Source organism: Sitodiplosis mosellana, unplaced genomic scaffold (assembly GCF_009176505.1).
Source record: "Sitodiplosis mosellana isolate CC-2019 unplaced genomic scaffold, AAFC_SMos_1.0 Smas_scaffold_60, whole genome shotgun sequence".
Taxonomy (NCBI): Eukaryota; Metazoa; Arthropoda; class Insecta; order Diptera; family Cecidomyiidae; genus Sitodiplosis; species Sitodiplosis mosellana.
In genome coordinates this window covers 165,526-178,735 of record NW_022595302.1, presented here as the reverse complement: position 1 = coordinate 178,735, position 13,210 = coordinate 165,526, and the positions used below count along the sequence as shown (strand labels likewise).

The 13,210-nt window shown below is 34.9% G+C and overlaps 2 protein-coding genes across 2 annotated transcripts; both read right to left on the bottom strand.

The window, feature by feature from the left end:
* Window positions 1-4,039: 4,039 nt before the first annotated feature.
* LOC129570493 (uncharacterized) lies at window positions 4,040-4,498 on the bottom strand (the record flags this gene model as incomplete). The annotated part of the gene is made up of 1 exon (XM_055450128.1): window positions 4,040-4,498. A coding segment is annotated over exon 1 (433 nt), but the record flags the coding sequence as incomplete, so codon positions are not given.
* Window positions 4,499-6,470: 1,972 nt separating this feature from the next.
* LOC129570502 (zinc finger protein 568-like) lies at window positions 6,471-9,542 on the bottom strand. The gene is made up of 3 exons (XM_055450140.1): window positions 9,522-9,542; window positions 8,786-9,106; window positions 6,471-8,227 (listed from the first exon to the last, which is right to left on the bottom strand). Exon 3 carries the CDS (start codon window positions 8,210-8,212, stop codon window positions 6,833-6,835), a length of 1,380 nt encoding a protein of 459 aa, XP_055306115.1. The 5' UTR covers window positions 8,213-8,227; window positions 8,786-9,106; window positions 9,522-9,542; the 3' UTR covers window positions 6,471-6,832.
* Between the last annotated feature and the right edge of the window lie 3,668 nt (window positions 9,543-13,210).

Below are 13,210 nucleotides of genomic sequence, written 5' to 3'. Positions count from 1 at the left end.
ACAAACACAAATGAATATTCAAAGTTCACAAATACAATTTCATTGAAAAAACAAATTTCGAAGAAAATTCAAAAACAAACTCACTGAACATTGTAGCAACAGATTTTTGGGTCACTTTTGCATTTTCCATGCGCTTGTGTTGATCCGTTTTCATATGCCGCATCACATCCGTACGGCCACCATGTGCCACCGAAAATTCTGATGGACACCAAAGACATTTTGCTTTAGTCTCAATACTGCCTCGAGAGAGCCATCCTCTGAAAATTGGCTCGCTCTCCCAGAGCACAGAATACTTTGTGTCTATGGGAGGCATGCTAAACAAAAACAACTTTCTCTTGCAAAGATTTATTCGATCTATAGCTTATGAAATCACACGACACACTGATTGAAATTACAATAAGTGTGAATCGCGACAAGCAAAACTGCAACAGTACATAATTGTTCTGGTGTTGGAGACAGCATGTCTGGCAATACATACTGATTTACATACCCATTCCAAACAAAAGACCCGAGTATACAGTTTTTGTTTATTAATCGATATTTTGTGTTATCTTTTGTTCAATGCACGTTTTGCTTAGTCGCCATGACTCAAAATCTGGAGACATCATTTTTGCTGACAAATGCAAAATCGACAGCTGTTTTCAAAACTGTTTGGAGAAAAAAATCATAACGCAATTGGCCCACATTTGATTGTTGATATCAATGTATTTCGTGATTCAAATTCTGAAAAGTTATGAAAAAAGAGATTAATTATTTGTAAGTGAAAAAACGATTTATTTGTATACCATGAAGACATTTTAAGAAAAAAAGACTTAAATCAGGAGAATTTTGGCCCAAATCGGGAATTTGGTCCAATAATCGGGAAGGCGGGAATCGTGATGAAAATCGGGAAATTCCCGCCTAGAAATCGGGAATGGGAGGTCTATGTATACGTAAGAGGAAAAAATAACCTTTTCTCTCGGAGAATAGTGAAAATTGTTTGCTAGGAAAATTTAAGAAAATGATTCAATAAATTTCAATCGAGTGTATTCGTGAATATTGATTTCATTGCTTTTTTTTGTTCTGTTCCGTTTGTAGATTTGTCGGATTCTTCCTTTTGTACAGCGGGTACAAACTTTGGCAATAGCGGAAACTTCTATTGGATTGGCAGTGGTCGGACAATGACATACTCCAACTGGCAACCCGATGACTTGAATTATTTAAGCGTGAACGATGACTGTGTTGAATTGATCAATTATTACGGCATCATGAAGTGGAACGATGCATCGTGGTTTTATCAGAAATATTTTATTTGCGAAGTTTAACATAAAGTAAGGTACTCAACAGCGAAACTAAGAACTAGCAAATAACTGCGAATATTAATCATAGAATTCTATCTCGAATTTTAAGTGAATTAAGTCAAAAAGAAGTTTTTCCATAACACAGTAGAGATTTTTCTATATTTTCATTGTTTAATTTAAGACTTTTTGTTTGGAAACTATGATTTTAAGATACATTAGATCTTCAACCTGTAAATAAAAGTTCAAACATTTCATCATCAAGTGAATAAAAACCAAGAGCAACAAAATTGTTCCTTCATTTTTATAAAATAACTCTGAAAAATTCCTTGGATTGCTTTGAAAAAGTCTCTATTTCAATATAAAGGATTTCTTCGAAAAGAACAACTCTTAGATAATATTTCAGCCGAATACTTTTGCATAGGAATTTTGATATTTTGTTCATTTAAAGCGCTAATACGGAGAAAAGTTCACGAAAACACGAACACTTTACTGAATGATATATTTCAGTGTACAAAAATAGATTAATTCAGTGATATTACTTCAATCCAATGTTTCCATAACAAAAAAAAAAAAAAGCAAAGATTAGTGATATTTTTAGTTATGCTTACACGAGCTTGGTAAAATCATTATATATGAAAATGAATCATTTTCTGAAATCTAGAAAACACTTTTAATTTTAATCATTTTTGGTACAGTCGATGTTATCATTTGTTCAAAGGAAATCGGCTGAAACCTGCCATGTGCCCTTTTTGACCTTGGCAGATCAGTTCGATTTTTAGTAAAAAAAATTTTTTTACATATTTTTGTCTATACTGCGCCACTAATTTTTATGAATTCAAAGTTTGTTTTTTATGCCCATAACTCAAAATTGACCCCACAAATAATAATTGCTCATTTCTGTTTTTCATCTTAGTAAAATGAGAGTTTCAAATTATCCTGAATTTGATTTGTCGTTGAAGTTTGATGAAAATTGAAGAACAATTTGGAGTTTGACAAATTGTTTGAAAATATCATATCAAAAGTTGACATTCCTTTGGGATTTTCCGAATCGTTTGAAAGTTCTTTTGGATTCACATGAATTTTGGTCAACTTGTAACGAAAAATGAATAATTTTGAAAAGTTTAGAATGAAACAGAGATGAATGAGCCCCAGTAGAACAAGAACTTCATCAATGAAATCTTTTTTTCTTGGATTTTCTTGAATACGGACCGATATGTGATCGTTCATCGACACTCATCTAGGTCAAAGCATGAAAAAAGAATAAATCAGATTCAGAACTTCAATGTTCACCAGGCTCATGCATATTCAATGCTTGAATTTCAAACCATCCGAATTGAGTTCATATGTCGCATTCTTTCTATCTTTGGACAAATTTTCTTCTCAATCACAATAAAAATGAATGGTTTTCGAAGCACTTGGACGAATTTCAATGAACAGCATATGCATTTATGAACAAATGCGTCTGCGACCTAGATAGATTTAGCTTTTAGTTTGAATTTAAACGATTCCCATAAAAATTTCAACTATTTTGCCAAACGCAGTTATTTTTGCAGGTTCACTAAGAAATCAATGAAAAAAAGAAAGAAAAATCAAATTAGTTGTTATTCTGAAGTTGAGAGACTTTATTTCCATTTCTGTGCCATGAGTTACAAGTTTTGATTTCATTTTACATTGAATTGAATGGAATTAGATTCCATTTTTTGATATTTGAGAGTGTCTGCTGTTTCATTCAATCTGATTTGTTGTGTGTCAGTTATAGACAAAAAATATCATTAGTTGTCTGTGAATACTGAGTGAAGTTATTTTATTTCGTTGTGTCTTCTGTTATTAAGTTCGTTTTTTCTGAATGGAAAGTATGGAAAAACGTAGTGAGTGAATATATTCCGATTTTTTTATGCAAAATTAAATTTGGCTGTTCAAACCATGGTGGCGTGTCATGTGGCGAGCCGCATTGAATTTCCGCACAAATCGAGCATCGCAGAGTTCGCATGGAAATGGTTTTTCTCCGATGTGCTGAGCTCGCATGTGGCTTTTTAGGTGTATTGAATCAATTGCATTCATTTTGCACAAGTAGCATTGGCGAAGGCGGCGATTGCATTGTGCTTCGTGCACATTCTTTTTGTCTTCGCCTGTGAATCGTACCCAGCATTTTGAGCAACGTATTGGACGTGGTTTTGTATGTGTGGCCAAATGACGTTCCAGTTCAAACTTCTGACAAAATTCCATTTCACAAACTGCACATTTAAATGGCTTATCGCCCGTGTGCTTTGATCGCATATGGTATTTCAAATCACATTCCTGGAAACACTCGAACTGGCACAAATAACATTCGAATCGTCGACGTGTGCATCGCTGTTCATGCGACTGCTTGTCGTTTTGTTTTGCGAATCGTTGAGCACATTTTAAGCAGGCCAATGGAAGCTGTTTAACGTGAGTGCGTGAATGACGTTGAAGGGTAACTTTTTCTGCAAATGTTCTAGAACAAACCGAACACCCGAAAGGCTTTTGTCCACTGTGCGTTCGCATGTGACGCTTCATGAATGCCAATTGGAATTTGTTGTACTTGCACGCGTAGCATTCGTACTGACGCCTCTGGCATTTGGATTCGTGGTCGGTTTTATCGATTTCTTGAGCAAATCTTCTACCACACTTTGAACAACGGAATGCCAATCGAGGACCGTGAGTTTTTTCATGTTGACGCAAATTACTTTTCAATGCAAAAGATCTTGCGCACACTTCGCAAACGAATGGCTTCTCACCAGTGTGCACTCGAATATGTGCTGTGAGAATTGATTTCACTGATGCAGCGTAATTGCAAAAATGGCACATGTGCTTCTTGTGCCTCTTTACCGCTGCTGTCTTCGATGCCTTGGCATTGGTTTGCTTCTTTTGATTCGTAATATTTTCTCGTTTCGATCCACGCTTGTGCTTTTCTCGGCTGTTTGACCTTGGTTCTGCGTTGCTTGCATCTGCCGCTATATCGTCGAGATTGTCACCACCATTAGAAGAGCTGGCACCTTGTGATGAACCGCATTCCTTCTTCGCACATCCGTCTTCACTTTTCACCTCTCCCTTCACACAATCAATATCGTATTCAAAATCGACTTCGCTGTCGGTCTCAGCCTCTGATTTGACCACATCAATTGCTTTAATTGATAGTAGCTGTCGTGTTGGGCGACTAACATCAACCATTTCTACATTATCTCTTGGCTCTTCTTTCACCACCACCACCTCTTGTTTGATTTCGACATTTTTGCTCGCTGATTTTCGGCTTTGCTTTCGTTTGACGTTGCCACCGTCAGTACCTTTACATTAGAACGGGTTCATTGTGACTTCACGTACGACAATCTGCAAAGAAATGTATCAAAATGCTGTCACTTTCAATTCAATTCCAAATGCATAAATCTACATTCAAAGCTCTTCCAAACATTGCTTCATTTGCAATCGTGAATTGTTCATATAAAACTGAAATAAATTGAATAGTTGTTGTAGACTCGACATTGACACATCGTGCATTCCTTCATTCGAATGTAATTTCAATTTGTGCCAATTTTTTTCGAGAGATCTTTTTTCGTTTCAATGAATAATGCTTGAATTCCTAAAATCAGTACTGTATGTCTGCCACACAGTCAATTGAACACACAACGAAAGACCGTGAGCCACAAATGACATTTGTTGAACAAAGTGTGAGACATGAAAAGACATAACCAAAGTTTCTTGAAGAACTCAAAGAAGAAGAAGAAGTAGAGTGGACAAAGTTTCTTCTACACTTGTATTTTAAACGAAAATCTGAAACTATGTTTTGAATGGACTAGAAAATCAATATTCCAATTTTCAGTAGTACAATTGTATGAAATTTTATTTTCTAAACTGAATCACATGAAAAATGAAAATTCTAATTTTTTTTTGCTATCAAATTCTCTACTCAATTTCGTGAGATAAATTCACATCAAATTATTTGTTTGCAATGGAGTTTCTGTTCAATTGTTGCTATATCCTAAGTCTCCAAGCAAGAAGAAATGTAATAAAATTGAGAATATTCCTAAAACTTACCTTTTGATTTGTTTCGGTAAGACACAAATCGACGCAACAAAGTGACAGAGATTTTCTTATTTGCTTCTTCTTCGTATGAACGTCTGCTTGCGATAGACTCATTTTACTGTGTGCGATTGAATCAACGTAGCTAAATGAATGTGGTGAAAACAACGCAATGCGTATTGCTTTCGTTGACATTACATGAAACTACGCATTGGAGTGAAGTTGGTCGCAATCATTTGTTCAATTTCGAAATAAAAATCTGTTTTGATTTCAAACTTTTTTTTCTTCAATTTTTCTATCTTTTATCGAAGGCTGATCAAATTTCCATGTTAGTATCCCTGTGCACATTAAGCTCTGTCTTATTATCAGCATCTTCAAGATTTGCTTCCAGTATAAACAGACACATTTCCAAACTGATATTCCGAACATCATGTTCGATCATTTTGAAAATGATACTGAGCTTGGTTTTCTCTGGAGAAAAGTCTCAATTTGATTTGTCATTGAAGTTTGATGAAAATTGAAGAACAATTTGGAGTTTGGCAAATTGTTTGAAAATATCATATCAAAAGTTGACATTCCTTTGGGATTTTCCGAATCGTTTGGAAGTTCTTTTGGATCCACATCGATTTTGATCAACTTGTAACGAAAAATGAAAATTTTGAAAAGTTTAGAATGAAACAGAGATGAATGAGCCCCAGTAGAACAAGAACTTCATCAATGAAATTTTATTCTTGGATTTTCTTGAATACGGACCGATACATGATCGTTCATCGACACTCTTCTAGGTCAAAGCATGAAGAAAGAATAAATCAGAATCAGAACTTCAATATTCACTAGGCTCATGCATATTCAATGCTTGAATTTCAAACCATCCGAATTGAGTTCATATGTCGCATTCTTTCTATCTTTGGGCAAATTATCTTTTCAATTACAATCAAAATGAATGGTTTTTGAAGCACTTGGACGAATTTCAATGAACAGCATGTGCATTTATGAACAAATGAGTCTGAGACCTAGATAGATTTAGCTTTTAGTTGGAGCATTGTGAATTTAAACGATTCCCATAAAAAGTTCAACTACTTTGCCAAAAGCAGTTATTTTTTGCAGGTTCACTAAGAAATCAATGAAAAAATGGAAGAAAAATCAAATTAGTTGTTATTCTGAAGTTGGGAGACTTTATTTCCATTTCTGTGCCATGAGTTACAAGTTTTGACTTCATTTTACATTGAATTGAATGGAATTAGATTCGATTAGATGGAAAGTAAAGGAAATGGTTCAAAGCATAAATTGATCGGAACACAAAGTTTAGACAATGTCATATGAGAGTGTCTGCTGTTTTATTCAATCTGATTTGTTGTGTGTCAGTTATAGACAAAAAATATCATTAGTTGTCTGTGAATACTGAGTAAAGTTATTTTATTTCGTTGTGTCTTCTGTTATTTAGTTCGTTTTTTTCTGGATGGAAAGCATGGAAGCACGTAGTGAGTGAATATATTCCGATTTTTTATGCAAAATTAAATTTGGCTGTTCAAACCATGGTGGCGTGTCATGTGGCGAGCCGTATCGAATTTCCGCACAAATCGAGCACCGCAGAGTTCGCATTGAAATGGTTTTTCTCCGGTGTGCTGAGCTCGCATGTGGTTTTTTAGGTGTATTGAATTAATTGTATTCACTTTGCACAAGTAGCATTGGCGAAGGCGGCGATTGCATTGTGCTTCGTGCACATTCTTTTTGTCTTCGTCTGTGAATCGTACCCAGCATTTGGAGCAACGTATTGGATGTGGTTTTGTATGTGTGGCCAAATGACGTTCCAGTCCAAACTTCTGACAAAATTCCATTTCACAAACTGCACATTTAAATGGCTTATCGCCCGTGTGTTTTGATCGCATATGGTACTTCAAATGACTTTTCTGGAAACATTCGTACTGGCACAAATAACATTCGAATCTACGACCGATGCATCGTTTCTCATGTGACCGTTCCTCATTTGCCTCAGCGAATCGTTGAGCACATTTTGAGCAGGCCAATGGAAGCTGTTCAACGTGAGTGCGTGAATGATCGCGAAGTTTAGCTTTTTCTGCAAATATTCTAGAACAAACCGAACACCCGAAAGGCTTTTGTCCACTGTGCGTTCGCATGTGACGCTTCAAGTTGAACACATAAGGTGCGATATGTTTACACGCGTAGCACACGTACTGACGCTGCTGGCATTTGGATTCGTGGTCGGTTTTATCGATGTCTTGAGCAAATCCTCGACGACACTCTGAACAACGGAATGCCAATGGAGGACCGTGGGTTTTTTCATGGCGTTTGAAACTGCTTTTCCATGCAAAAGATCTTGCGCACACTTCACAAACGAATGGTTTTTCAGCGGTGTGGACTCGAATGTGTTGTGTGAGATTGTATTTTACCGCTGTTTTCTTCGATGCCTTGGCATTGGTTTGCTTCTTTTGATTCGTAATATTTTCTCGTTTCGATCCACGCTTGTGCTTTTCTCGGCTGTTTGACCTTGGTCCTGCGTTGCTTGCATCTGCCGCTATATCGTCGAGATTGTCACCACCATCGGAGGAGCTAGCACCTTGTGATGAACCGCATTCCTTCTTCACACATCCGTTTTCACTTTTCACCTCTCCCTTCACACAATCAATATCGTATTCAAAATCGACTTCGCTGTCGGTCTCAGCCTCTGATTTGACCATGCCGGTCGCTTCAGTCGATGGTGGTTGTCGCAGTGGCCGTGTAATATCAACCATTTCTGCTTTGTCCACTGTCTCCTCTTTGACAACTACATCTTGCTTCACTTTCACTTCGACTATTGTGTCTACCGATGAACGCTTGCGTTTACGTTTAGTATTGTTGCTGCTACAACACCCTTTGCTTCGATACGGATTCATCGTGGTTCAATGTTCCTATACAATTTGAAGAGTAACAAATCTATTGAAAACATTCATTCGAATGTAATTGTGATTTGTAATAATTTCATAAAAAGTTTTTTTTATTTATGCTGATTCAATTCTTAAAAACGGTACGAAGATGTACTTATGTCTGCCACACAGTGAATCATACACACACACACACACATAATGAAAATCCAATATTCACAAATGACAATTGACGAACAAAGTGCGAAACATGAAGTAACATAACCAAAGTTTCAAGGTGAACTGAACAAAGAAGTTTCGAAGTTTCTAGACACAAATTTTATCTGTCGCAGAGAAAAGAATGAATGTCCCACACATTCAGCCAAATTGAATATTATCATCAAAGATACTTTTTCTAACTTGAATTTCATTGGGAGACGACTGAGCTGAAATTGAATTTTTGATGAAATCGGCTATGAAATTGCGTTAGCCAATTTTACATCGTTTTTTCATCTTTGCAAAGCGACTTTTACACTTTTCGATCCATTTCATATTAATATGGAATAGTTTATTATAATAAAAATCAATTTTTTCCCCAAAACTCACCTTTCACTTCGTTAGCCGAACACACAAATGATTCGAATCATTCGAAATTGATCAATTTCCTGATTTTTTCAACTTCTTCTAATGACAGTCGTCTACTCGTGTTCACCTCCTTCTACTGTGTGCTCTAATACGACGTAATTCAATGACTATGCTGACAATGTTGCGCGCCACTTTGGTTCTGTCATTGATGACATTTTTTGTGCAGGCGACGCAGATCAGGTGTGAAGTTGACCGTATCGAACTGGATCAAATACATGAATTGAACATTCAAATTGAATGGGCTTCAATCATTGGCAATCCAATCTAGAATTTATTCTGTTTCTAATCAGAATGAATGAAATTTTGAGAAGAAAAAATTCCATTTTCGCTGCTATTTGAATTCTTTGGCCTTGACCTATATTGAACATTCAATTGAGAAGAATTCATCGTATTTGTGTATGATTTAATTTGACTGATGAAACAATTGAAGCTGAGTTTAGTCTACTCCATCGAATGGCTATTACAAAGAGAGCAGTGTTTTCGGATAAAATCGGAACAAAAAACAGTTTATTGACAAACTTTTGACAGAGCATTCAATTGCCATGATATTGTGCAAAAGGTGACTCTATAAGAAAAAAAACTCGTATATTTTGTTTTGTTCAAAGCTTCTTCTCGTTCAAAATAATGTAAACAGAATATTTCAACGTACTCATCAATATAAACACTACTTATACCTTTAAAAGACCAAATTTCTTACAATTCGTTAGGTCAACGTTTCATTCAATGTCTTCTTCATCGCTTTATCTATAAAAAAAACTTTAACACTATGAATCAAATGAAGCGTCGAAGCCTTACACGCCTTATCGTTACAAATCAAGTTTATGCAAAATACAATGTCATTGAAATGAATACGTCGAACGAATTTATCATTCCAAGCGTCATCGCTGTGGATAAACACGGAATATATTAATGAATTCGTGAGCTGATTTGCTCAAACGACTCACTATCACTTTTTTCTGTTTGAGTAAATATTTGCCGTGTTCTCTCGTCATCTGGAAATTCTGGTTTTTTTATTTGATTTGCTTCGCTTCTATTGTGTGTCGGTTTCTCAATTCATAAATTATCACTTTTAGTTTCACAGATGACTCGGTGCCGCATAGACGTCGATGCTCAATTTTTTTCGTTTTCACACTGTTTTTTTTTGTTTTAATTCATAAAACATCGTTCGATTTTGACTGCTGTTTTTAGTTAAAGACATTTTTTCAGTGTTAATGCAACACACTGTGTCGTTAAAAGTCACAGTTTTTTGCTTTCGAGTTTAAATTCAATTTGGTTCTGTTTAAAAATTGAAGCCAATTTTCGATAAATTTGGTTTTTTAATTCAACATTTTTGAAAAACAAAATGAAATTCGTTCTCGTTACATTCATAGTGTTGACACAGATTCTGTGTCTGATTTCATCTCTACCGGTTCAGAATGGTAATCAAACTCACTCAATAGCTGATGAACATTACCTATAGCTTTTTATAAATTCTCAAATTCATAAGTTCAAAATCAACAAGGAAAGAAAAATAAAAATCAATCAAGAACATGTTGACATTTCATTCTCGTACAAATTCAGTAAATTACAAATTACTTCAATTAACGTAATCAATTTTCTAATCAAATGTCATAGATACAGGGTGTTATGATGATCCGACGTCGGGTATTGCCAGCCCATGCCGAGCCTCGTTCCCCACCTTTTATTACGATCGATCGACCAACAAGTGCAAAAGCTTCACGTACGGCGGCTGCTTTGGCAATCGAAACTTATTCGGTTCGATAAGCGATTGTGAAGAGCAATGTGTGTTCCCTCAGTTGTTTAATCAGTATAAGAAATCATTGAAGATGTTAAGATGAAATCACATGAAGAACCTAGTGAACAGTGAACATAAGGAAACAAATCTAGAATAACTTGAAAAAAAAACAATTCTCTATTTTGTTCCTCAGAACAATTTTTCACTCAAGTTTCTGTTAAATTTACGTTTTTAATTTTTAAATCCAGAATAAATTAAAAATTACAATATGCCATTAAAAGAATATCATAGAGATTTTAGAGACATAATAAAACTGAAAATAAAATAAAACCTTCAACAAAAACTATTTGTCATTCTCGACTTTGTTATTCAAATCATTTTCGTACTTAAAATTCCAATCAATTCATTTTGATCAGTTCTGCTGGGCGGTTCTATCGAAAAATTTACTCAGAATGAACTTCGCTCAAAACGAAATCAGTCGTCTCCACACACTTGATTCACTTGAGAGTTTTGTAAAACGGTCAATTTCATGTGGAGCGCCGACTTTTTAAACATTGGCCATATATTGAATTATTTATGTTCAAACTTAGCAAAAATTCTTTTGGATTTCAAATGAATTGAGCATTCTTCTTTCTCTAGCAAATGCGAAAAAAATTAATCTTTTAATCATGATATTTTTTAGGTTTTTTTTTTCAAAATTGATAGCTGCTTCCTATTTATTTTGTAACTTTTTCTTTTATAACTTACTGTCGCTTCTGTTTTCTCTTTAACCAATGCTTTGAAATTTCTGAGTTGTTCCGATGTCACCTTCTATGTTGTTTCACCACAAGTTCCTATTGAGCGTATCTTTGTAATTTAGAGTCTTTCAAGGGAATTCAATCAATACCATAATAAATTTTCACTTCAATTTTTGTGTCCAACTGAAACTATCCGGAGAATCGTTTATCTACCGTTCATCAACGATTCTAATTCTCGAATATTTCGATTGGAACACAACGAATAGTTTCAATTAGAATGAATTTTATTTGTTCCTGTTTGTGGTTCCATTTCGGTTGTTACTTTAAGTGAATTTCGGAAAAGTATCGTAATAATAATAAAGCGAAAAAGCATTCAATCAAATATCGATCGATATGTCATCGTTTGGAATGATTGATAGTCGATATTAACCTTTTTGTTGAATATTGTTTATATTTTTCGAAAATTGCTCGCGTAAAAATGAAATTCTATTATTATTTCGATTGAAATTGCGCTGAACATTTGAATGTCTGTGGAACCGTGGAAAAAATGGAAAAATCAACCGGCTCCAATGACGATACTCATTTCAATGTCGATTTGTGTTACAAAAATATATCGATTCCACATTTTTGTACTGTAAATGCATCGAAAATCAACAATTTTTTTATCAAGAATGACATTTTAACTGAAAAAAGCATCGAAAATGTTTAAAAAGGATTTCAATGTTCAAAACCATTTTAAATATCGACTACTGAACACAGCATAAAACAAATTATTTACACACGGGTCACTACAATATTTATGAAATGGATTATTATCTAAGCTTTGATTGAATGGATTTATTACATCATGATAAATTAACTGTAAAAGCTTTTCCATGTAATGGCGCAATTTAATAACAAGATTTAAACTGAGACTTCTAATTTGTGTTCTGTCACATTCTGTCACTACAACAGACACCAATACAATTATTCAAAATGGCACACGATCTGTCGTGATATATTTTCATTATCAAAATTATCATTTTCTCTGACCATTTTTTGGAATTAATCTGGCCAATTTGGAATACAATTATTTGCTAAAATTGTCATTCTTGTCGGGCCGAATTAGAAAGTCTTCGGTTCAATTTAGACTATATCTGACCATTTTAGATTTATCCATTTTCATGCGTCAAGCTATGAATATGCTTTTATCATCCGTGTTGTATAGTGGAGACGCCATAAAAATATTGTATTGAAAATATTGCGTTGAGTTCTATGAACAACTCATGATCTATGCTTATTCATATCATATTATTGCGATTTAAGAATGCAATCAACAGCACTTGTGGTGTGGATATCGAGACAATAAAGCAACTGGTTTGCATTTATTCGATCATCTAAATGCGGTTCATTCTATTATTCCCTTATCATTTTCAGCTATTCCCGTATTGCAATGATTTGTTCAGCAACATTCAATTCAACAACCGACGCTTTGAAAACTGCAGCGATTTATTCAAGTGTCAGTTCATTCATTATATAGAGGCGTGTGTTTTACGGTTAACTCTATCAATTTCGAGTAAATATTGAAACAAAGACTTTCAAATCGAAAATGCTCATTTCATTCTCTGCTTGCAGTAAATCAGATTGGGACAAATTACCGTTGACCTAAAATCAATATCAAGGAAGCGGCAAATTGACTTTTGACATTCATCTCAAAGAAGGACAGTGAGTTTTGATGTGAGTTAACGATTTTATCTAAGCAGATTTGTCTTTCTAAGAAAATATTCTCAATATTTCTCAATTCAGAGTTCTGTGGATAGTCCAAATGAATTGCCTGGCGTTTCTGGAGCTACTTTTCGATAAATTGACAATGCGGCATGGGTGTTGAATGTCATTCAACGCCACTAAGCTGTAGACATCTCTCTCCGGCTATAC